General features: G+C 34.0%; 1 protein-coding gene across 2 annotated transcripts; it reads left to right on the plus strand.

Moving 5' to 3' along the window:
* Positions 1-24,412, plus strand: LOC307141544 (uncharacterized protein). 2 transcript variants are annotated; one of them, XM_079841866.1, is made up of 3 exons: positions 1-68; positions 4,082-4,302; positions 22,287-24,412. In XM_079841866.1, the coding sequence occupies exons 2-3, from the start codon at positions 4,140-4,142 to the stop codon at positions 23,714-23,716; spliced, it is 1,593 nt and encodes a 530-aa protein (XP_079697992.1). In that variant the 5' UTR covers positions 1-68; positions 4,082-4,139; the 3' UTR covers positions 23,717-24,412. The 2 variants fall into 2 exon arrangements, with proteins under 2 accessions (XP_079697992.1, XP_079697993.1); XM_079841867.1 differs by lacking the exon at positions 4,082-4,302 and having other exon boundaries at positions 7-68.
* Positions 24,413-24,751: the final 339 nt, after the last annotated feature.

Raw genomic sequence — 24,751 nt, forward strand, 5'->3', positions numbered from 1 at the left:
GGTGCGGATGTATGACGTCATAAGGATGCGCCGCACGCCTGCATCTGTTGTGATTCGGCTGAAGAAAGGTTTGTTTTAAGCATTTAATATGTTTAAATCGATATAACCCGTTCAGTTTTTACAAGCAACGTGAAAATAGTTTATTCACTATTGAATATAACATTGCAATGTTTTTTTAAAGAAGGATATTTTGTGTGAGTAAGTCTCATCCACACCAGTAACAGAAAAGCTGCGTCTCATTTCTCTCCCTCTATCGTGAATCAGTTCATCATAAACACGAGTCAGTCTCTGGCGAGTAGAGATGGAGAAACGGAACTTTTCGACACTCCGAGTCAATCGAATCAAATATTTAGCAAAATTATTCAGTGATTCGAATCGCGACTCGAGCGGTTCAAACAGTGTAAATGAACGAGAACAAACACTAACATGTAAAGTGGAACATGTAACATGGAAGTGTAAAATGACATGAGACTATATAGTAATCTGTATCTGTAATACATTACACTGCAAAAAATGCTCTTCTTACTTAGTTGTTTTGTCTTGTTTCTAGTCTAAATATCTAAAAATTCTTAAATCAAGATGCATTTACTAGAAAAATTACATAAAAAGTAAAAGTAAAATTACATAAGATAGTTTTTCTTGAAAAAAAAAAGTCAAAATGAAGTGAGTTTTTACTTAAAGTAAGCAAAATGATCTGCCAATCAGGTGAGAAAAATAATCTTGTTTCTGATTGAAATCTTGATTCCTGTCTCTATCCCAAAGAGAAAAATAAGATTATTTTCCTCACCCCATTGGCAGGTCATTTTGCTTGCTTTAAGCAAAAACTCCATTTTGTTTTTTGTTTTTCTTCAAGAAAAAATATCATATGTCATTTTACTTATCTAGTAAAAGCATCTGGATTTAAGAATTTTTTGGAATGGAAACAAGAAAAAAATACTACGGTAGAAGAGCATTTTTCGCAGTGTACTGGGATAGTTCACCCAAAAATTAATATTAGAATATTAATTGATTTACTCACCCTCAAGTCATCCTAGGTGTATATGATATTCTTCTTTCAAACATTTTTTCCCGTAAGTTGATACGGAAGGCGATTCACCAGAAGATAATTTACTTTATTGAGTTTATATGGATATTTTTCTTACCCAAACGCATCGATTCGCTTCATTCGCTTTTTATTAACCCCCCGGTGCCGTGTGGAGCAGTTATATGATGTATAGATGCACTTTTATGGACTTCAAAAATGACCCAACAGTCACTATCATTATAAAGCTTGGAAGAGCCAGGACTTTTTTTAAATATAACTCTGATTGTATTCGTCTGAAAGAATAATGTCATACACCTAGGATGACTTGAGGGGGAGTAAATCATGGGATAATATTCATTTTTGGGTGAATTAACCCTTTAATTCTCTCTGACTCTCTTACCAGAGACTGAACTACTGAACTAGAGCTGATTGAGACACTCAAACCCCTTTTCCACCAAGGCAGTGCTAAAGCTAGTTCAGAGCCAGAGCTAGTCCCAGTTCATAGTTGGTTCGACTGAGGAGCCTTCTAAGAACGTTTGCTTTTCCACGGGCTGAGAGCCACAACAGAGCCAGGTCTTACGTCACTGTATACGTCTCATCTCTCTCAGCAACGCTAGCGAGACAGCGTTGCCAAGTCTGCGGTTTTCCCGCGGAATTGGGCTACTTCATCACTGTTGCCACGGGCTGTTTTTAATGTCTGCGGGTTGAAGCGACCCCAATTGTGTAATATTTAGCCCCGGGAATGCGAATTTTAGTAGGCAACCATGCCAAAAAAACAAATATTTTACCCCCAAATGTGATTTTTACCGGGGAAGCCCCCCTGAAACGCGATTGGGCTTGTTTTGAGTAGCAATTGGGCGGGTTTTGTTGTGAAAACCTGGCAACCCTGGGCAGCGGGAAACACACACCAGGCTTGTTCGAGATGCATCGGCGCTGTGCAGACCGTTACACGTATGATATATAAAAAAAAGCCGCATGAGTGAATCAAAAGCATAAGGCAGGGTTCCCGCGGGGTCTTAAAAAGTCTTAAAATGTCTAAAATGTAATTTTTTAAATTTAAGGCCTTAAAACGTCTTAAAAACGACCAGATTTTCACCCGAGGTCTTAAATTTCATTTAGTTAGGTCTTAAAAAAAAGGTGTTATCCTCGTTCATTTCCAGAAACGCTGGCTGCAGAAAGTTATTAACGTTAAACTGTAGCAAAAAAGTATCGAATCGCGAAAGCGGAGCTTTAGAGTCTTTGCTGCTCTGCTCTCAGAGCGTTCGTTCGTTGTGTAGTAGTTTCTTTCTGGGGGATATTGGTGTTGGTACACGTACTCTGTGATAAAACTACAAATCCTGTGATAAATGCAATTACCTGCCCGCAAAATACGTCTACGTTTAATAACGTTGTATTTTTCTGGACAGAATGAGGCAGACATGCATTGTTTTATATTATTCTAAACAGTGATAAAGTCTGCACTCAATCAGCACTGCATACCTTATTATTATGACAATAGTGAAGGCTTGAAGAACTCAAATACACCATAGCTTGATGCAGTCGTGTTTATTGTCTTCGTTTCATCAGTCAAAACGTTTCTATCTTCAGTTTATCCTACATCGCTAGCTTAGCTTCACATTAGGGCTAAGGATTACTTCTCTGAGGGAAATGTGGAGTTTCTGCTCGAGGGCGCCCTCTGGCTTCCAGTATGAATGAAACGTTTGGGTAACAAATATGAAAAATAATACTTCTCTCTAAATAAATGTATATGACAACCCATATGTTTTTCTCCAATGTACAGTTTTTTCTTTAAGACTTTAAGAAATTAATATCACAGATAAAAAACACAGATTTTTTTTTTTTTTACAATAAATCTTTAGACCTTTCTAATGATTTTAAGTCATAGGGTGTCTGCATATTAACAGGTAACCCAGCAGTTTTTTTTGTAAAATAAGTTTTCTGTAAAATATACATTTTGTTATTATTATTAGTATTATATTGTTATATATATTCTTAAATACTCTATTTGTAATTTTTTTAATAATTAAAATGTTATTGTAATAGTAATATTTCTAATTTTGTTAAATATTTGTATTTATCGAATATAATAATTATTATTAGTCTCAATATTTAAACATTAATATATAAAATGTTATATGCAAACACTTTTCATTTGTAAAAAAAAAAAAAAAAAAAAAATTGCATTTTAACCAGAATAAGCGCAATTAGATATCTTCCCCAAATCGTGCATCCCTAGTTTATCCTATCTCCCTTGTGCATCCCCTGTTCAATCTCTATTAGGCTTTTAATATGCTGTTTTGTAATCTATTCTATTTGAGGGCAAGTTTGTTTTTAGCCTATTTTCATTTTGGGCCTAAGGTTTTGGGCATTTGGCACGTTGTTGGCTGTGGAGGGTTACTAATATCATTGCTTTTTTGCTTTTTTTTATTTCTTTGATTTAAATAATTTTGGTAATGCGTCGTATAGGTCTTAAATTTCAATCTTTATGGTCTTAAAATGTCTTAAAAAGGTCTTAAATTTGACTTTCTGAAACCTGCAAGAACCCTGATAAGGAGTCATATGCTCTCACTGGACTCGTTATCATACGGCGATCGGTCTCTGCACAGCACCGCTGCGAGCAAGCCTTCCATCAACAATGCAAACATTGTGTTACTATTGATTCACATGGCTTTACGATCCTACATCGGCATCAAAACACAGCGAATCCAACACATTCATGCAGTTCCCCTTAATTTGTATAGACGGAGATTACAAACGAGCAGCAGCTGTTAGCTCCATTAGCTGCTATTTCAACAATGGCGGATCTCAAGTTTGTGTTGGTCTTGTTGACCCCGCCCCCAGGGCCTGACGTAACCAGTTCTTACTTCTAGCCCCGTTCTAGCCCAGCAATGTTTTGGTGCTACTTAAAGGATTAGTTTACTTTCAAATAAACTTTTGCTTATAATGAAACTAGGCTCTGGCTCCGATCTAGCTCTAGCACTGCCTTGGTGGAAAAGGGGTATCAGAGATTTAGTTTTGAGTGTTTTTCTTTCTGTTAATTATTCTCATCTTAAACAGGACAAACACACCGAAAAACTCCTGCTAAAGCGACTGAGATCCACGTGACACTATTATAATGATGGCGTTTATTAAAGAGGAGAGTGAAGAAATAAAGATTGAGGAAACATTCAGTTTGAAGCGTGAAGAAACTGAGGAACAAACAGAGAAAGAGGAGAGTGAAGACATAAAAATTGAGGAAACATTCAGAGTGAAATATGAAGAAACTGAGGAACACACAGGTTGGTTTCATTCTCAAAGCTGAACTCACTCATTTGATCCTTATTCAAATCTCCAGCTCTACAGAAATGAATGATATTTTTGAAGAATCAGAATTAAAGTGTTTTTATTTGACATGGAACGGGTCAGACGTGTTGAGATAGATAAATACTAATGCTGCGTTCAACCTGTGAAGCAAATTCAAGGTCAGCCTGAAAGACATTTGATAAGGATAACACAGAATGCTAACAACACATCCAGTCAGACACCTACGTTTCTCATAACAAATGCGTGAAGCTCCGAGTGCAGCTTCATCCTCTGTCACTGGCCTGCTGCTGCTGGATTTGTAAATCACGTTGGTCCGGTTCTGGATCCTTTATCCTTTTGTTTTCTTCCAGCGAACGCCTTATGAAAGAATTTGGTTTAACTGCTGCCATCTCTACGAAACTGATCATCCTAATAAGGTTTTGGCGGAGTCGGAGTGACTGTGTCGCCCGCGAACTTTCGCTTTAGTGGCCAAGAGTGTAAAGTTGAATGACAGGGGACGAGAACCAATCAGATTGGATAAAATAACACGCATCCAATTCTGATTCGCCAGGGACGCAACGACCTGCGTCCGGAGGAGGATCTTTAAAAACCAATTAGAGACCAGCTTCAGGTCACATGCTGCCCGTAGATTTTTTAACTCAGATAGACGTCCATTTGTCCGGCGTTCCTCGCACATGAAACCGCATGAAACATAAAATAGTTAACCCATCAAAGCCAGTTTTTATTAAATGCTGAGGCTCTTACTAACAGCCAGCACATCGTATGAGTAAACTATTTATTTAATTTTTCATTTTTATATAATTTTTGTATACTTGTATATTTCTGGAATTTGGATGGGGGCGGCGCCCCAGCGCCCTCTATTGACCAGCCATCACATACCTCTCACACACACGCACGCACGCACGCACTCACACACACTCTCTCTCTCTCTCTCTCTCTCTCTCTCTCTCTCTCACACACACACACTCACACACTCTCTCTCTCTCTCTCTCTCACACACACGCTGTCTCGCACACTCGCTCTCTCTCACAAACACACACTCTCTCTCTCACACACACACAAACACGGTCGCTCGATCTCTCTCTCACACACACGCTCTCTCTCTCTCAAACACACACACACACTCTCACACGCACACTCTCTCACACACACAAACACACATGCACTCTCTCTCACACACACACACACACACACACACACACACACACACACACATACACGTCTATATTACCAACAGGGGACCATCACTCCACACTGACCAAGAGGGGACCTGTGTTTCTAGTCATTTTGAAGAAACAAAACTTAGATACAAAATTTTGTTTTAAGGTCTTTTTTCATAATATAACTTCAAATAAGCATTTATTTTTTTATTTTTAAACATGCCAAGAGGGGACCTGACCGATGTCTACCTATCCAACAGGGGACCTCCATAGCCTGCAATGGAGCTGTGTGTGTGAAAGGGAAGAGAGCTGGCAGTCAAGTCTGTCTTCATTATTTAATATATATATATAATTATAATTATATAATGTTCACACAGGCATCAGGGAACACAATGAGCACACAACGGAGAAAAAGCCATGTTGTGGACATTACAGAAAAGAATGTAAGAAATAAAAAAATTCTTAAAATTAAGAGTTATCTTTAAGAAATTCATTCTCTGTTGTGTCTTCATACTTACAGTATATGATCCGTCCACATCTCTCATTTAAGCTTATTTTCAAGAACACCAACACTGTAAAAAAAAATCAGGTCTCCAATTGAAAATTTTCTAGTGACCGATCACATCTAAATTTTTTAGTTGGCCAAATTGAATTTCTTGAATTTTAATTGAATTAAAGTGCATCAATTTACAGAAAATTTTCAATTGGAGACCCACATTTTTTTTACAGTAAAGGTATTTCAATGTGTGACTTATTTTTGAATAAAACATAGTTTCTGCTCTCTAAAATCCCAAAAAATGTCCTTTGTTTTTGAGATTTTTAGAGTGAGATTTGATTTCTTGCACCAAAAAAAAACATATATATATATAGGACTGGACAAGCAGAAATTGTTCTTTAAGGTAATAATCACAGGTCATCACTTTATATAGTAAATAATGATTATGTTAAACACAATGACTCGGTCCCCTGTTAGATAGTAAATCACGACACCAGTGTGTTTAATTTTTCATTTCTTGCCATCTCAAACACACTGTGGAGATTTAGAGTTTTTATAGCAATAACTGAGTTTTAAGAGTTAAATCAAGCAGAAATATTTCTCTAATTTATTAATTGCAGATCCTCTTTGAATAATGATTATGTTAAACACAATGACTCTGTCCCCTGTTAGATAGTAAATCACGACACCAGTGTGTTTGCGTTGTCATTTCTTGCCATAAACACACTGTAGATATTTAGAGTTTTTATAGCAATAACTGAGTTTTAAGAGTTAAATCAAGCAGAAATATTTCTCTAATGTATTAATTGCAGATCATCTTTGAATAATGATTATGTTAAACACAATGACTCTGTCCCCTGTTAGATAGTAAATCACGACACCAGTGTGTTTGCGTTGTCATTTCTTGCCATCTCAAACACACTGTGGAGATTTAGAGTTTTTATTGCAATAACTGAGTTTTAAGAGTTAAATCAAGCAGAAATAGTTCTCTAATGTATTAATTGCATATCCTCTTTGAATAATGATTATGTTAAACACAATGACTCTGTCCCCTGTTAGATAGTAAATCACGACACCAGTGTGTTTAATTTGTCATTTCTTGCCATAAACACACTGTAGATATTTAGAGTTTTTATAGCAATAACTGAGTTTTAAGAGTTAAATCAAGCAGAAATATTTCTATAATGTATAAATTGCAGATCATCTTTGAATAATGATTATGTTAAACACAATGACTCGGTCCACTGTTAGATAGTAAATCACGACACCAGTGTGTTTGCCTTGTCATTTCTTGCCATAAACACACTGTAGAGATTTAGAGTTTTTATAGCAATAACTGAGTTTTAAGAGTTAAATCAAGCAGAAATAGTTCTCTAATGTATTAATTGCAGATCCTCTTTGAATAATGATTATGTTAAACACAATGACTCGGTCCACTGTTAGATAGTAAATCACGACACCAGTGTGTTTGCCTTGTCATTTCTTGCCATAAACACACTGTAGAGATTTAGAGTTTTTATAGCAATAACTGAGTTTTAAGAGTTAAATCAAGCAGAAATAGTTCTCTAATGTATTAATTGCAGATCATCTTTGAATAATGATTATGTTAAACACAATGACTCGGTCCCCTGTTAGATAGTAAATCACGACACCAGTGTGTTTGCGTTGTCATTTCTTGCCATAAACACACTGTGGAGATTTAGAGTTTTTATAGCAATAACTGAGTTTTAAGAGTTAAATCAAGCAGAAATATTTCTCTAATGTATTAATTGCAGATCATCTTTGAATAATGATTATGTTAAACACAATGACTCGGTCCACTGTTAGATAGTAAATCACGACACCAGTGTGTTTGCTTTGTCATTTCTTGCCATAAACACACTGTGGAGATTTAGAGTTTTTATAGCAATAACTGAGTTTTAAGAGTTAAATCAAGCAGAAATATTTCTATAATGTATTAATTGCAGATCATCTTTGAATAATGATTATGTTAAACACAATGACTCGGTCCCCTGTTAGATAGTAAATCACGACACCAGTGTGTTTAATTTGTCATTTCTTGCCATAAACACACTGTAGATATTTAGAGTTTTTATAGCAATAACTGAGTTTTAAGAGTTAAATCAAGCAGAAATATTTCTATAATGTATTAATTGCAGATCCTCTTTGAATAATGATTATGTTAAACACAATGACTCGGTCCACTGTTAGATAGTAAATCACGACACCAGTGTGTTTAATTTGTCATTTCTTGCCATAAACACACTGTGGAGATTTAGAGTTTTTATAGCAATAACTGAGTTTTAAGAGTTAAATCAAGCAGAAATATTTCTATAATGTATTAATTGCAGATCATCTTTGAATAATGATTATGTTAAACACAATGACTCGGTCCCCTGTTAGATAGTAAATCACGACACCAGTGTGTTTGCGTTGTCATTTCTTGCCATAAACACACTGTAGATATTTAGAGTTTTTATAGCAATAACTGAGTTTTAAGAGTTAAATCAAGCAGAAATATTTCTCTAATGTATTAATTGCAGATCATCTTTGAATAATGATTATGTTAAACACAATGACTCTGTCCCCTGTTAGATAGTAAATCACGACACCAGTGTGTTTAATTTGTCATTTCTTGCCATAAACACACTGTAGATATTTAGAGTTTTTATAGCAATAACTGAGTTTTAAGAGTTAAATCAAGCAGAAATATTTCTATAATGTATAAATTGCAGATCATCTTTGAATAATGATTATGTTAAACACAATGACTCGGTCCCCTGTTAGATAGTAAATCACGACACCAGTGTGTTTGCCTTGTCATTTCTTGCCATAAACACACTGTAGAGATTTAGAGTTTTTATAGCAATAACTGAGTTTTAAGAGTTAAATCAAGCAGAAATAGTTCTCTAATGTATTAATTGCAGATCATCTTTGAATAATGATTATGTTAAACACAATGACTCGGTCCCCTGTTAGATAGTAAATCACGACACCAGTGTGTTTGCGTTGTCATTTCTTGCCATAAACACACTGTGGAGATTTAGAGTTTTTATAGCAATAACTGAGTTTTAAGAGTTAAATCAAGCAGAAATATTTCTCTAATGTATTAATTGCAGATCATCTTTGAATAATGATTATGTTAAACACAATGACTCGGTCCCCTGTTAGATAGTAAATCACGACACCAGTGTGTTTAATTTGTCATTTCTTGCCATCTCAAACACACTGTAGAGATTTAGAGTTTTTATAGCAATAACTGAGTTTTAAGAGTTAAATCAAGCAGAAATATTTCTATAATGTATAAATTGCAGATCATCTTTGAATAATGATTATGTTAAACACAATGACTCTGTCCCCTGTTAGATAGTAAATCACGACACCAGTGTGTTTAATTTGTCATTTCTTGCCATAAACACACTGTAGATATTTAGAGTTTTTATAGCAATAACTGAGTTTTAAGAGTTAAATCAAGCAGAAATATTTCTATAATGTATAAATTGCAGATCATCTTTGAATAATGATTATGTTAAACACAATGGCTCGGTCCCCTGTTAGATAGTAAATCACGACACCAGTGTGTTTAATTTGTCATTTCTTGCCATAAACACACTGTAGATATTTAGAGTTTTTATAGCAATAACTGAGTTTTAAGAGTTAAATCAAGCAGAAATATTTCTATAATGTATTAATTGCAGATCATCTTTGAATAATGATTATGTTAAACACAATGACTCGGTCCACTGTTAGATAGTAAATCACGACACCAGTGTGTTTGCTTTGTCATTTCTTGCCATAAACACACTGTGGAGATTTAGAGTTTTTATAGCAATAACTGAGTTTTAAGAGTTAAATCAAGCAGAAATAGTTCTCTAATGTATTAATTGCAGATCCTCTTTGAATAATGATTATGTTAAACACAATGACTCGGTCCCCTGTTAGATAGTAAATCACGACACCAGTGTGTTTAATTTGTCATTTCTTGCCATCTCAAACACACTGTAGAGATTTAGAGTTTTTATAGCAATAACTGAGTTTTAAGAGTTAAATCAAGCAGAAATAGTTCTCTAATGTATTAATTGCAGATCCTCTTTGAATAATGATTATGTTAAACACAATGGCTCGGTCCCCTGTTAGATAGTAAATCACGACACCAGTGTGTTTAATTTGTCATTTCTTCATCTCAAACACACTGTGGAGATTTAGAGTTTTTATAGCAATAACTGAGTTTTAAGAGTTAAATCAAGCAGAAATATTTCTATAATGTATTAATTGCAGATCCTCTTTGAATAATGATTATGTTAAACACAATGACTCGGTCCACTGTTAGATAGTAAATCACGACACCAGTGTGTTTGCTTTGTCATTTCTTGCCATCTCAAACACACTGTGGAGATTTAGAGTTTTTATAGCAATAACTGAGTTTTAAGAGTTAAATCAAGCAGAAATATTTCTCTAATGTATTAATTGCAGATCATCTTTGAATAATGATTATGTTAAACACAATGACTCTGTCCCCTGTTAGATAGTAAATCACGACACCAGTGTGTTTGCGTTGTCATTTCTTGCCATAAACACACTGTGGAGATTTAGAGTTTTTATAGCAATAACTGAGTTTTAAGAGTTAAATCAAGCAGAAATATTTCTCTAATGTATTAATTGCAGATCATCTTTGAATAATGATTATGTTAAACACAATGACTCGGTCCCCTGTTAGATAGTAAATCACGACACCAGTGTGTTTAATTTGTCATTTCTTCATCTCAAACACACTGTAGATATTCACTGTATATATTGAGATAACTCAATTTTATGGTGACTTGCATTAAAATGTTTATCCGTCTCAATTAAATTATGTGAACTGAATGACTTTTAACATTGACACTTTAGTTATTTAACCAACTGATGATTTCAGATTTCAGTGAAGTCAGCAATCAACACACAACTGAGTTTTGACCTCCAAAATCTTATTATAGTGTATTTTTATGGTAAGTATTGGTGTTTTATGTTTTAAATCAAGCAGAAATCACTCTTTAAGGAAACAATTGCAGGTCACACTTTATACAGTGAACATGATTTCCTTAAATTGACTTAAGTCCCCTGTTGGATGGTAAAACACGACACCTGTTTGATTGCTTTGCCATTTCTTGCCATCACAAACACACTGTAGAGATTTTGAAGGTCAGAACTAAATTTTTTGGTGACTTGCATGAAAATCTTCATCCGTCTCAATTAAATTATGTGAACTGAATGTCTTTTAACATTGACACTTTAGTCGAAGATTTTCAACTCAACAATCAACACACAACTGAGTTTTGACCTCCAAAATCATTATACAGTGTATATTAAATTTAAATAAAAAATAAAAATTTCCTTACAAAACAGTTTGACTCAAGTTTGACTCTCTACTGCTTATTCATTATTGTTTATGTTACATGGTCCATGTTTACATTAAAGTATAAAATTGTTCCTAAGTTTTCCCCTTTTATATAGATGGTAATGACTAAATATCCTCGCACACCGAAATTTTCACACGTTAAAAAAAAGATCAAGCACGTTTACACACAGCCTCTGAAACTTTCCTTCCTTCATCATAAAAAAAAATCTGATCAGGTTCAGTTTTCTGCATTTTTCGCATCCATAGCAAGCATTTAAAGAGGGGTTTCAAATTTCTGTGTTATTCATTTTTGTGTTAAAATTTTGAACATAAGTTGAACAGTTTAAAAAAGAAAGTGTGAACCTTCAAATTAGCCATTATAGTTCATAAAGTTTTGCTGGCGTTTGTATCTAATTGAGAAAAGAATGAATGTAAATTGAAAGATGTCGTCATTGAACGCATTTTGTGCCAAAGCAAATAAATGATCCACAGTTTAGCCACATAGGCTGATGTGATCCCTGAGTGAAGAGTTTTGAAAAAGTGATGAGTATTCAGAAATGTGTCCTAGCAGATGTTTAAAAAACCCTGTAATATCACTATTAGTAAGGGATCACTGTATAATATCAGTCTTTAAATGTGAGATATTTAAAGTGAACCTAAAGTATACTTGCAATAGTGTGATTTTAGCACAATTAAATATACTTAATGGATGTTTCGCAAAAGCATTGTTTAGTGATATTGCGTCCTTGTGTTTCTGCTGTACGTCATCAGCAACTGTCTAAGTTCAATTACAAAACTCAAGAACACATGTACAGAGGATGCACAAAAGTACCCGGATGTTATAAGATATATGAGTATAAATAACTCCATACAGATCTATTGTTTTACAAAAATAATCTATTGTTTACAAAAGGAGAAAACGTGTGTACTTTAATGAAAACTTGGACCATGTGACATAAACTGAAGTTAACAGCAAAAAAATATACTATAATGCTGACTGTTGTTAGTGTTTTTTGTTGTATGAGTTAAAAGTGTATATGTTGGGTGAATCCTCATTGTGTTCTGGAAGAATGAGTTGATTTAAGACATCAATGAAGTGTTTTGGTAGTTTTAGCACATTTTGAACGTGAAATTAACTGCTTTGCTTTGAAAGGTGTCCTAGCGGGATAAGTTTAAGAACAATTTTTTTACATTTTTTACATTTGGATAAGTTTAAGAACAATTTCTTGCAAGTTTTGAACAAAGTTGCGCCTTTCAAGGAGGTAAGAATAAAACAAAGAACAGAACCATGGATGACGGATAGTATTTTGAAGGATATTAAGGAACGCAATGATAGTCTAAGAGGATTTAGAAGGAATGGAAATAAGGATGACTATGAAAATTTTAAACACAAAAGAAATGAGATAAGATGTAAGATTAAAGATGCAAAAAAAGATTTTTTTAAATATAAGATTAGTGAGGTAAAACAGGATTCTCAAAAATTATGGCGAGTTCTAAATGATTTAGGATGTCGAAAAAGAGCTAAAAGTAAGGGTTCGAGAATTAGTCTTAAAGTTAATGATCAATTATTGACAGACCAGAAAGAAGTGGCCAATTGTTTTAATAGATTCTTTACTAATGTTGCTGAAAATTTGATAAAGGAGTTACCAGTTCAGACCGGTTTATATAATGACAAATTAGTTAGGGACTATTATGCCAATTGTGGTGTCACTTTAGGAGGTTTTTCATTTAATAAGGTAAATGAGACTACAGTTTATAAGAAACTAATAGATTTGAAATGCAATAAAGCAACAGGTTTAGATAATATTCCAGTAAGGTTTATTAAAGACTCAGCTAATTTTATAACCCCTATGGTTACTCATATTTTAAATCTCTCTATAGGCAAATCTAATGTACCTGATGAATTAAAACAAGCAAGAGTTTTCCCCCTTTTTAAAAAAGGGAGTAGGTTGGAATGTAACAATTATAGGCCTGTGTCTATTTTATCTTCCTTGTCCAAGGTGTTTGAAAAGATTTTATTTGACCAAATTGTAGAATATACTTCTAAATTTAATATTTTGTATGAATTTCAGTCTGGCTTTAGGAAGATTCACTCTACTGAGACAACAATTTTGTATTTGACAGATTATATTAAGAAACAATTGGATAATGGTAAATTAAGTGGGATGGTATTGTTAGATTTACAGAAAGCCTTTGACACAGTTGACCATAATATTTTGTTATTAAAATTAAATGCTATGGGTTTTGACACTAAAGCATGTAAATGGATTAACTCATATCTTTCAAATAGGTGTCAAATGGTATATTTAAATGGAGTGTTTTCAGATAATTTGCCCATCTCTTGTGGAGTACCACAAGGTAGTGTATTGGGACCCTTACTTTTTTTACTATATATAAATGATCTAAAAATGGCTTGTTCTAGCCACCTTCTATTATATGCTGATGATGCAGCAATAATTGCCACTGATGAGAAGAAGGAAATAATAGAAAGTGAATTAAGTAGAGTGATCGAGGAAGTATCCAATTGTTTTTTTTTTTCAAAATAAGCTGTTTTTACATTTGGGTAAAACAGAAGCTATTTTATTTGGTTCTGCGGCTAAATTGAGAAAATGTTCCAAATTAGAAGTGAGGGTAGGAGATTTGATGATTAATGCTAAGCAAGAAGTGAAATATTTAGGATGTACTTTAGATAATAAACTGACTGGGGATAGTATGGCTGTTCAAGTGCATTCTAACGTTTGTAAACAAATTAAATTCTTAGCAAGACAGGCTGCTTACCTAGATACACAAACCTTAAAAATGTTAGCTGGTGCATTAGTACAAACACATTTTGATTATGCAGCAGCTTTTTGGTATAGTGGCTCTACCAAACGAGTGAAAATTAAATTACAGACTGCTCAGAACAAAATGTGTAGAATTATTTTAGGCCTTCATCCACTAATGCATTTAAATATTAATCATTTTAAGGAAATAGGGTTTTTAAAAGTGGACAAGAGGGTAATTTTTCTTAAGCTGATGATGGTGTATAAAATATTACAGAGAAATGTTCCTAAGTATTTGTGTGACTACTATGTTTTCATAAGAGATGTTCATTGTTTTTCTACAAGGTCAAGGATTAATAATATATATGTGTGTCGGTATAGGGGTATAAATGGGAAGAATTCGTTTTTATATTCCAGTGCAGTTGCTTGGAATAAATTGCCTGATTGCTTAAAACAAATTAAAGAAGAAGGTCCTTTTAGAAGTGAAGTCAAAAAATTTATTTTTAATTATGTTTGAGGTATTATATGTGTATGTGATTGTGTGTTGTGTTGATCTCATTCCCATTATGAACTGCTCGTCTATCTTGAACTCTGAGGACCACAATGGAAATAAGCCTATGGCTTTTTTGTGTATTTTATCCTCGACAATTTTGTTTTTTATATGTATGAAATGGTCTTTTGGGCCTGCATTGTACTTGTTTTAAAATTTAATTGTTAAATAAATCAAATCAAATCAAAAAGCGATTGTAGCTGAGAGATAGACGTCAAACAGACTCAAACAAAGACCCAGAATTCTGTGGTGTTACAGCACTGTGGCTGCTGTAAATGGCTGCTGTACGGTTTCTTTATGAAATAACAGGCACAATGGCAAAGATATTTCTGCAAAAACTCCAAAGTAATGTTCGGTTGCAGTGAGAAAGTCACAAGAGACAACTAAAAAAACTCATGCGTGTATTTAGCCTAGTGTAGATCTGTTTGCTTACACATCCCCCAAACTCCATTTACATATGAATACAGGAAAGGCCAAAGCCATTGTCTCACAGGTGAGGAACAGGCCTAACAGAGCTGTTAGACCCATGTCACAGACACAAACTTCTCATCCAAACTAGAGAAAACGCTGGGATTTACCTGGGAAAATTAAATCAATGTACACTTTTTCCAATCCCTACGACACATTTTTCAATACTTGGGTCACTTTTTTAAAACTCTTCACACACTTTTTCACACAAATTCACACAACTGAATTTCAGCTTGGCACAGCAGTTATTTTAGTGTTCAAAATGCACTAAAACTACCAAAAAGGACCCAACAAACACACTTTTTCAATCATAAAACACAGACCTAAAACACATGATCATTACACAATGTTTTCTTTTGTAAAATTTTCTTTTCAAAAAAAGACTTACACTATAATTCACTGCAGTTTATGTTACATGGTCCTTGGTCCAGTACAGTATAACATTATTCCTAAATTTTTCCCTTTTGAATGGATGGCAATGCAATTTAAAAACTAACACCAGCTAAATCTATTTGTTTTGATAGTATTTTAGATTCAAAATATATTTCAATATGGTATTACTGTCGAAATGTAGCAAATGTCTATTTTTTTTAACATAAGTTTAACAGTTTTGAAAAGAGAATGTAAAAATGTTCAAATTGGCCTGTATAGTACATAATGTTTTGGTGGTGTTTGTGTCAAAGTCAGAAAAGAATGAATGTAAATTGAAAGATGTCGTCATTGAACACATTTTGTGCCCAAAGCAATGATAAATGATCCAGAGTTTAGCCACATAGACTGATGTGATCACTGAGTGAAGACAAAAAGTGAACAGTGAAAAAAAAATGAGGATTGAGAAATGTGTCCCAGCAAATGTAAAAAAAATAAATAAAAATAAAACTGTTGACATGTTTTAAATTGTTTTAAAAATTAAATTAAATATATTTTCATCTTATTAGAAGTGATATTTTCTTGGTGTTTAGCCCCACAGCTTTCTGCATATCGCTTTACGTTTTTTTTTTTTATTGCATTGGCCAATACTAAATTGATATGTTAAAAACTGTGAATCATTTTTCATTGCTTTCACACAAAATGCATTCAATGACCACATTTTCCAAAATCCACGAACACTTTTGTTATTCGTACCTAACTATCTGCAAAACTATATATTTTTAGCACATTCTTTGAATGCTAACACACTGCTTTCAGAACTGATCAAACACATTCAAGTCAGAACGATGATCAACTCATTTCTGCAGGAATTATACTGAAATATAAAATCTTAAAATCCAAAGGGACCCACTTTATATTAGGTGGCCTTAACTACTATGTACTAACATTTTAATTATCCATTTGATACAATGCACTTATTGTGTACATACATGTCTTTACATTGTACTTACATTTTTAAATATACCTGCATGTAATTACATCTGTAATTAATTTCTGTAGTTACATTTGTAATTACACTGTTGACACTTCCCTTACATCTAACCCTACCTTTAAACTTACCAATACAACCACACCTGACCCTACCCGTATCCCACCTCAATATCAGCAAAAGTGTTTTGCAATACAATATGAACACAATAAGTACATAGTACCTATTTAAGTACATAGTAGTTAAGGCCCCCTAATATAAAGTGGGGCCATCTAAAGTCATAATTTATCATTGATTTGGCATAAAATACATTCAATGGCGACATCTTTCGATTTATAAGAATTATTTTCTTACTTCAACACAAACACCACCAAAACATTATGAACTGTATAGGCCAATTTGAAAAAATTTTGATTCTCTTTTCAAAACTCCCTAACTTATGTTCAAAACTTAACTAAAATTAATTAAAAAAAACCAAACAATTTGCTACATTTCGGCAGTATTACCATATTGAAATATTGGGTGATTCTTTTGAATCCTCAGAATCCTTTTTGGTAGTTTTAGTGCATTTTGAACACTAAAATAACTGCTGTGCCAAGCTGAAATTCAGTTGTGTGAATTTGTGTGAAAAAGTGTGTGAAGAGTTTTAAAAAAGTGACCCAAGTATTGAAAAATGTGTCGTAGGGATTGGAAAAAGTGTACATTGATTTAATTTTCCCAGGTAAATCCCAGCGTTTTCTCTAGTTTGGATGAGAAGTTTGTGTCTGTGACATGGGTCTAACAGCTCTGTTAGGCCTGTTCCTCACCTGTGAGACAATGGCTTTGGCCTTTCCTGTATTCATATGTAAATGGAGTTTGGGGGATGTGTAAGCAAACAGATCTACACTAGGCTAAATACACGCATGAGTTTTTTTAGTTGTCTCTTGTGACTTTCTCACTGCAACCGAACATTACTTTGGAGTTTTTGCAGAAATATCTTTGCCATTGTGCCTGTTATTTCATAAAGAAACCGTACAGCAGCCATTTACAGCAGCCACAGTGCTGTAACACCACAGAATTCTGGGTCTTTGTTTGAGTCTGTTTGACGTCTATCTCTCAGCTACAATCGCTAGGACACCTTTCAAAGCAAAGCAGTTCATTTCACGTTTAAAATGTGCTAAAACTACCAAAACACTTCATTGATGTCTTAAATCAACTCATTCTTCCAGAACACAATGAGGATTCACCCAATATATACACTTTTAACTCATACAACAAAAAACACTAACAACAGTCAGCATTATAGTATATTTTTTTGCTGTTAACTTCAGTTTATGTCACATGGTCCAAGTTTTCATTAAAGTACACACGTTTTCTCCTTTTGTAAACAATAGATTATTTTTGTAAAACAATAGATCTGTATGGAGTTATTTATACTCATATATCTTATAACATCCGGGTACTTTTGTGCATCCTCTGTACATGTGTTCTTGAGTATTGTAATTGAACTTAGACAGTTGCTGATGACGTACAGCAGAAACACAAGGACGCAATATCACTAAACAACGCTTTTGCGAAACATCCATTAAGTATATTTAATTGTGCTAAAATCACACTATTGCAAGTATACTTTAGGTTCACTTTAAATATCTCACATTTAAAGACTGATATTATACAGTGATCCCTTACTAATAGTGATATTACAGGGTTTTTTAAACATCTGCTAGGACACATTTCTGAATACTCATCACTTTTTCAAAACTCTTCACTCAGGGATCACATCAGCCTATGTGGCTAAACTGTGGATCATTTATTTGCTTTGGCACAAAATGCATTCAATGACGACATCTTTAAATTTACATTCATTCTTTTCTCAATTAGATACAAACGCCAGCAAAACTTTATGAACTATAATGGCTAATTTGAAGGTTCACACTTTCTTTTTTAAACTGTTCAACTTATGTTCAAAATTTTAACACAAAAATGAATAACACAGAAATTTGAAACCCCTCTTTAAATGCTTGCTATGGATGCGAAAAATGCAGAAAACTGAACCTGATCAGATTTTTTTTTTATGATGAAGGAAGGAAAGTTTCAGAGGCTGTGTGTAAACGTGCTTGATCTTTTTTTTAACGTGTGAAAATTTCGGTGTGCGAGGATATTTAGTCATTACCATCTATATAAAAGGGGAAAACTTAGGAACAATTTTATACTGTAATGTAAACATGGACCATGTAACATAAACAATAATGAATAAGCAGTAGAGAGTCAAACTTGAGTCAAACTGTTTTGTAAGGAAATTTTTATTTTTTATTTAAATTTAATATACACTGTATAATGATTTTGGAGGTCAAAACTCAGTTGTGTGTTGATTGTTGAGTTGAAAATCTTCGACTAAAGTGTCAATGTTAAAAGACATTCAGTTCACATAATTTAATTGAGACGGATGAAGATTTTCATGCAAGTCACCAAAAAATTTAGTTCTGACCTTCAAAATCTCTACAGTGTGTTTGTGATGGCAAGAAATGGCAAAGCAATCAAACAGGTGTCGTGTTTTACCATCCAACAGGGGACTTAAGTTAATTTAAGGAAATCATGTTCACTGTATAAAGTGTGACCTGCAATTGTTTCCTTAAAGAGTGATTTCTGCTTGATTTAAAACATAAAACACCAATACTTACCATAAAAATACACTATAATAAGATTTTGGAGGTCAAAACTCAGTTGTGTGTTGATTGCTGACTTGAAAATCATCAGTTGGTTAAATAACTAAAGTGTCAATGTTAAAAGTCATTCAGTTCACATAATTTAATTGAGACGGATAAACATTTTAATGCAAGTCACCATAAAATTGAGTTATCTCAATATATACAGTGAATATCTACAGTGTGTTTGAGATGAAGAAATGACAAATTAAACACACTGGTGTCGTGATTTACTATCTAACAGGGGACCGAGTCATTGTGTTTAACATAATCATTATTCAAAGATGATCTGCAATTAATACATTAGAGAAATATTTCTGCTTGATTTAACTCTTAAAACTCAGTTATTGCTATAAAAACTCTAAATCTCCACAGTGTGTTTATGGCAAGAAATGACAACGCAAACACACTGGTGTCGTGATTTACTATCTAACAGGGGACAGAGTCATTGTGTTTAACATAATCATTATTCAAAGATGATCTGCAATTAATACATTAGAGAACTATTTCTGCTTGATTTAACTCTTAAAACTCAGTTATTGCTATAAAAACTCTAAATCTCTACAGTGTGTTTGAGATGGCAAGAAATGACAATGCTAACACACTGGTGTCGTGATTTACTATCTAACAGTGGACCGAGTCATTGTGTTTAACATAATCATTATTCAAAGATGATCTGCAATTTATACATTATAGAAATATTTCTGCTTGATTTAACTCTTAAAACTCAGTTATTGCTATAAAAACTCTAAATATCTACAGTGTGTTTATGGCAAGAAATGACAAATTAAACACACTGGTGTTGTGATTTACTATCTAACAGGGGACCGAGTCATTGTGTTTAACATAATCATTATTCAAAGATGATCTGCAATTAATACATTAGAGAACTATTTCTGCTTGATTTAACTCTTAAAACTCAGTTATTGCTATAAAAACTCTAAATCTCCACAGTGTGTTTATGATGGCAAGAAATGACAACGCAAACACACTGGTGTCGTGATTTACTATCTAACAGGGGACCGAGCCATTGTGTAAATCATAAATAAATCAAAAGTGGTTTGTTTAAAAAAACTCATAAATGTATAAGGTGGTAAGGTGGGCCTTTTACACCCCATTTTACATGGGGCAAAAGTCACACATTATTTATACAAATACTTGAGCTAAAATGTTTTTTTTTAAATAATGTCTTAACACTTGTTTAAAAGAATAGTAAAGTTTGTACTATTTTCTGTTTATTTTGATAAATACAATAATATTCAATGAATATAGGCTACTGTCATTAAAATATGTTAAAATAAAAAATACAAAAACAAAACTTCTAATTACATTCTGGTTGTTTAGATTTTTAAATCCTTTTTTCTTGGATTCTGTGTAGAATTTAATTGTAATGTAATGCAAAGTTTGAAACTAGTCAGGGTATCTAGTAAAGAGATGTAATGCTTGTTCCTTTAGTAAGCAGCCTGTTAAACAGCAGAGTCTCTCTGGGACAGCAGGCCATTCAAACAATAGAGGAGTGTGTGTGAACGACGTGTGTTTAAGAGCCCTTACAGTTCCTGCTCCAGCCTACAGGGGAGCTGCTGAGTATGACCTTAAACACACACACACACTTAGGTCCCCACTTGGTCATAAGTTTTAAAAAAATTACCAGAGTGTTTTTACTTAATTTTCACATGATTTAAACACACACACTTGTAGGTCCCCACTTGGTCAAAAGTAAAAAAAATCACCAGAGTGTTTTTTTAGTGTTTTTACTTGATTTTAACATGATTTAAAGCATGACCAACAGGGGACCTGAAAAATGTCCCCTCTTGGCTCAGAGGTCCCCTGTTAGTGAGTGTGTTACGACACCAAGGTCCCCTGTTACATAGGTAGACAAGTACACACACACACACACACACACACACACACACACACACTTTGGAAACTGCAGTTTATATTGATATAAAATAAATCATATTAAAACGTTCCTATAGCAAGATGAAGGTGATTCCCGAAACACTGCAGCCTTGTCCATTTATTCAATTCAGTCGCTTTGACTATATTGCTCCCGTTATGTGTTGTAATGCAAACTTGTTTGTTCCTCTCTCAAATTCCAAGACACAAGTGCGTCACGTAATCCATCTGCAATGTTTTCCTCGGTGTGTTAATTCGGAAAGTAACTGGTTTGCAGACAAGCGGATTTCAGCTCCCCGCCATCAATAAAATGAATGGTAAGACTGATGTAGGGATCGCAGGTTCGGCTCGTCCATAGATCGGACGTGGTAGCAAAGTGCGAACCATCAGAGAAAGCTTCTGTGACAACTGTTCGCAAACTAAAATACAGTTTTGGGAGCGCATCCTGGGCAAAATATTTACGGCAAGGCAAATTGTATCGGGGGCCAATTGTCTTTAGCAGCTGTTTGAAGCCAGGTTTTTCTGCAGTACCTTTGTGAAGGAATGATTCTCTGTTTCTGTTGCTCTGGACTTGGTCAACACCTGCTCAACTAACAGCAGGTGGAGATTAGGTATCAGTGCTTTACTGCTATTCCTGCAGTTCCCATGTGTGCAATGTTGAATAGTCTGCCAAATTTGAACCAAGTGGAAGTGAATTTGTTTAGCAAAATAAAGTGGAATGAAAATTTCCTGAGTTAATATGTTGCAAATTAAGTCTGCAAAAGTGATTATGAATTATTTGTTTTGTTAATGGGATTGCGTGTAAAAATGTTTTCAGTAGAAATATTCACAGCTTAAATACACAACCATGTTGAATTTTAGCCTCTAAAAATGCATTTTTGTGCAATTCAACTTTTGTGTTTCAAAGACATTTGTCATTATTTTACTTTGATACACAATCATATGGCAAAAGTAGGTCATTTGTAACTTCAACAAACAGTTTCTATACAATGATGGGAACTCTTCACAAATACTGTTTATCTGGAAAATGAAACATTAATAATAATTAAAACTAAAATTGTCACAAGTTTTTCATATATCGTTTTATTTTTATTTTGTTCTGCTGTGCTCTTTTGCTTGCAGTTGGTTTTGATGCTTAACATGTATGATTGGATGTCTGTTGCTTTGTTCTACTAAATTGGTATTAACTTTCTTTTTTTGCCTTAGACCTGATAGCACTGAAAGAGGATAGTGAAGCGTTGAATGAAATGAAAGGGAAAGATCAATATAACAATCATGATTTCATTACTGGATATAAGACTTTTAGTCGCTCACAGACTGAAAACACTTCTTCACGAAAAATAGCTCAAATGACTGGAACTGGAAGTCATTTCATCTGCAAACAGTGTGGAAAGAGTTTCAATAAAAAAGGAAACCTAAAAGCCCACATAAGAATCCACTCTGGAGAGAAGCCTTTCACCTGCCAACAGTGTGGAAAGAGTTTCAATAGAGAAGGAAACCTTAAAGCCCACATAAGAATCCACTCTGGAGAGAAACCTTACACCTGCTCTCAGTGTGGAAAGAGTTTCACTCAAAAAAGAAGGATTATAAATCACATGAGAATTCACACTGGAGAGAAGCCTTACACCTGCCAACAGTGTGGAAAGGGTTTCAATAGAGAAGAAAACCTTAAAGCCCACATGAGAATCCACTCTGGAGAGAAGCCTTACACCTGCTCTCAGTGTGGAAAGAGTTTCACTTATAAAGGAAGCCTTAACAAGCACATGATAATTCATACTGGAGAGAAACCTTTCACCTGCCAACAGTGTGGAAAGAGTTTCACTTGTAAAGGAAGCCTTATCAATCACATGACAATTCATACTGGAGAAAAGCCTTACACATGCCATAAGTGTGGAAAGAGTTTCAATCATAAAGGACATTTTAAAGACCACTTGTCAGTTCACTCAGGAGAGAAACCCCACACATGCCCTCAGTGTGGAAAGAGTTTCAATCAGAAAGGACATTTTAAAAACCACTTGATAATTCACTCTGGAGAGGGCCCCTACACATGCCTTCAGTGTAAAAAGAGTTTCGGGTTTAAAGGAAACTTTGAAGACCACATGAGAATTCACTCTGGAGAGAAACCTTACACCTGCTCTCAGTGTGGAAAGACTTTCAATAGAGAAGGAAACCTTAAAGCTCACATGAGAATCCACTCTGGAGAGAAACCTTACACCTGCTCTCAGTGTGGAAAGAGTTTCAATCATAAAGGACATTTTAAAGACCACTTGAGAATTCACTCTGGAGAGAAGCCCCACACATGCCCTCAGTGTGGAAAGAGTTTCAGTTTTAAAGTAAACTTTGAAGACCACATGAGAGTTCACTCTGGAGAGAAGCCATTCACTTGTCAACAGTGTGGAAAGAGTTTCAATAAAAAAGGAAACCTTAAAGCCCACATGAGAATGCACTCTGGAGAGAAGCCTTTCACCTGCCAACACTGTGGAAAGAGTTTCACTCAAAAAAGAAGCCTTATAATCCACATGAAAATTCATGGTCAGCCTGAAACCAGCCTTACACCTGCCAACAGTGTGGAAAGAGTTTCAATCATAAAGGATATTTTAACCACTAGGAGTCTGAGCTGTTTTGGGGCCCTTTAGAAGTTGACATGCTCTGATATTTGTATTTTTTTTTTCAGTTGCTTATAAACACATTAATGGCAAAAATTTAATTACACTGTATTTAGCACAAAATGGGTTACCATAATATCTGAGCAACATGTATGTACATGCTTGTATTTTTGAGAGAAAAATGTTTATGCATGATTTTTGAAAAAAAAAATAATAATAATAATAAGGCCTCAGAACACACAATAGATATGTGTTCACAAGACCTTTGACTAATGGGTGTATTTGCATAGAGTTTTTGCTTTAAACTGATGTGAGAATCATTGAGCCTACTCATTCACATAAAACAATACACTGATTTAAAATTTGTAAGACAGTTTTTCTCATAAAGCCAGTATGCAATGAGTCGTGATAGCTAATGAATAATGATGAGTATCACCTGAGAGGACAAAAGAACATAATAGCCCGCATCATGAGCAGCAGGACAAATGACATTATATTGTACTTATCTAGTAAATGCATCTTAAATTTTAGAATGTTTAAATATTTAGACTAGAAACAAGACAAAAATGACTAGGAAGAACATTTAAAAAAATGTTTTACTATTTTTTGTTTTTGAAAGTAGTCTCATTCTAAAAAAATAAAAATTAAGATACAATTTATATAAAACGAAATTCACTTTAAAGAAAGCAATTCTCTTTCTACAAAACAAAAAAAATCACTTTCTACAAAACAAAAAAAACTTTGATATTAAATAAAAAAAAATACCATTAGGCTATAATATTTAAACATCAATATGAAGCAATATACGTTTCACTGGTACTATATTTATAGCATCTGAGCAGACATTTGCGAATAAAAGCTTGATTGATGTGACACTAGGCTCTTTTACAATAAAAAAGGTTGTAATCTGTCCAAAACAAGCCAAATAAATCTTGTCTAAACAGTCTTGCGTGTATGACATTTAATGTTGCAACAGGATTCATATTTAAACGGTCTTTTTGCATTTAATATTTACAGATGCTAGCAGAACAAAGCGTACCTTACAATCAGCGGCGGAGTCCTTTG

Source organism: Gobio gobio, assembly GCF_949357685.1.
Source record: "Gobio gobio genome assembly, chromosome: 2".
NCBI classification, from domain to species: domain Eukaryota; kingdom Metazoa; phylum Chordata; class Actinopteri; order Cypriniformes; family Gobionidae; genus Gobio; species Gobio gobio.

Bases quoted from the DNA above. Each gene is read 5' to 3' on its own strand.
- LOC307141544 (XM_079841866.1), top strand. From the start codon at position 4,140: ATGATGGCGTTTATTAAAGAGGAGAGTGAAGAAATAAAGATTGAGGAA. The intron at 4,303-22,286 runs GTTGGTTTCATT...TTTTTGCCTTAG, and splicing joins AGAAACTGAGGAACACACAG to ACCTGATAGCACTGAAAGAG.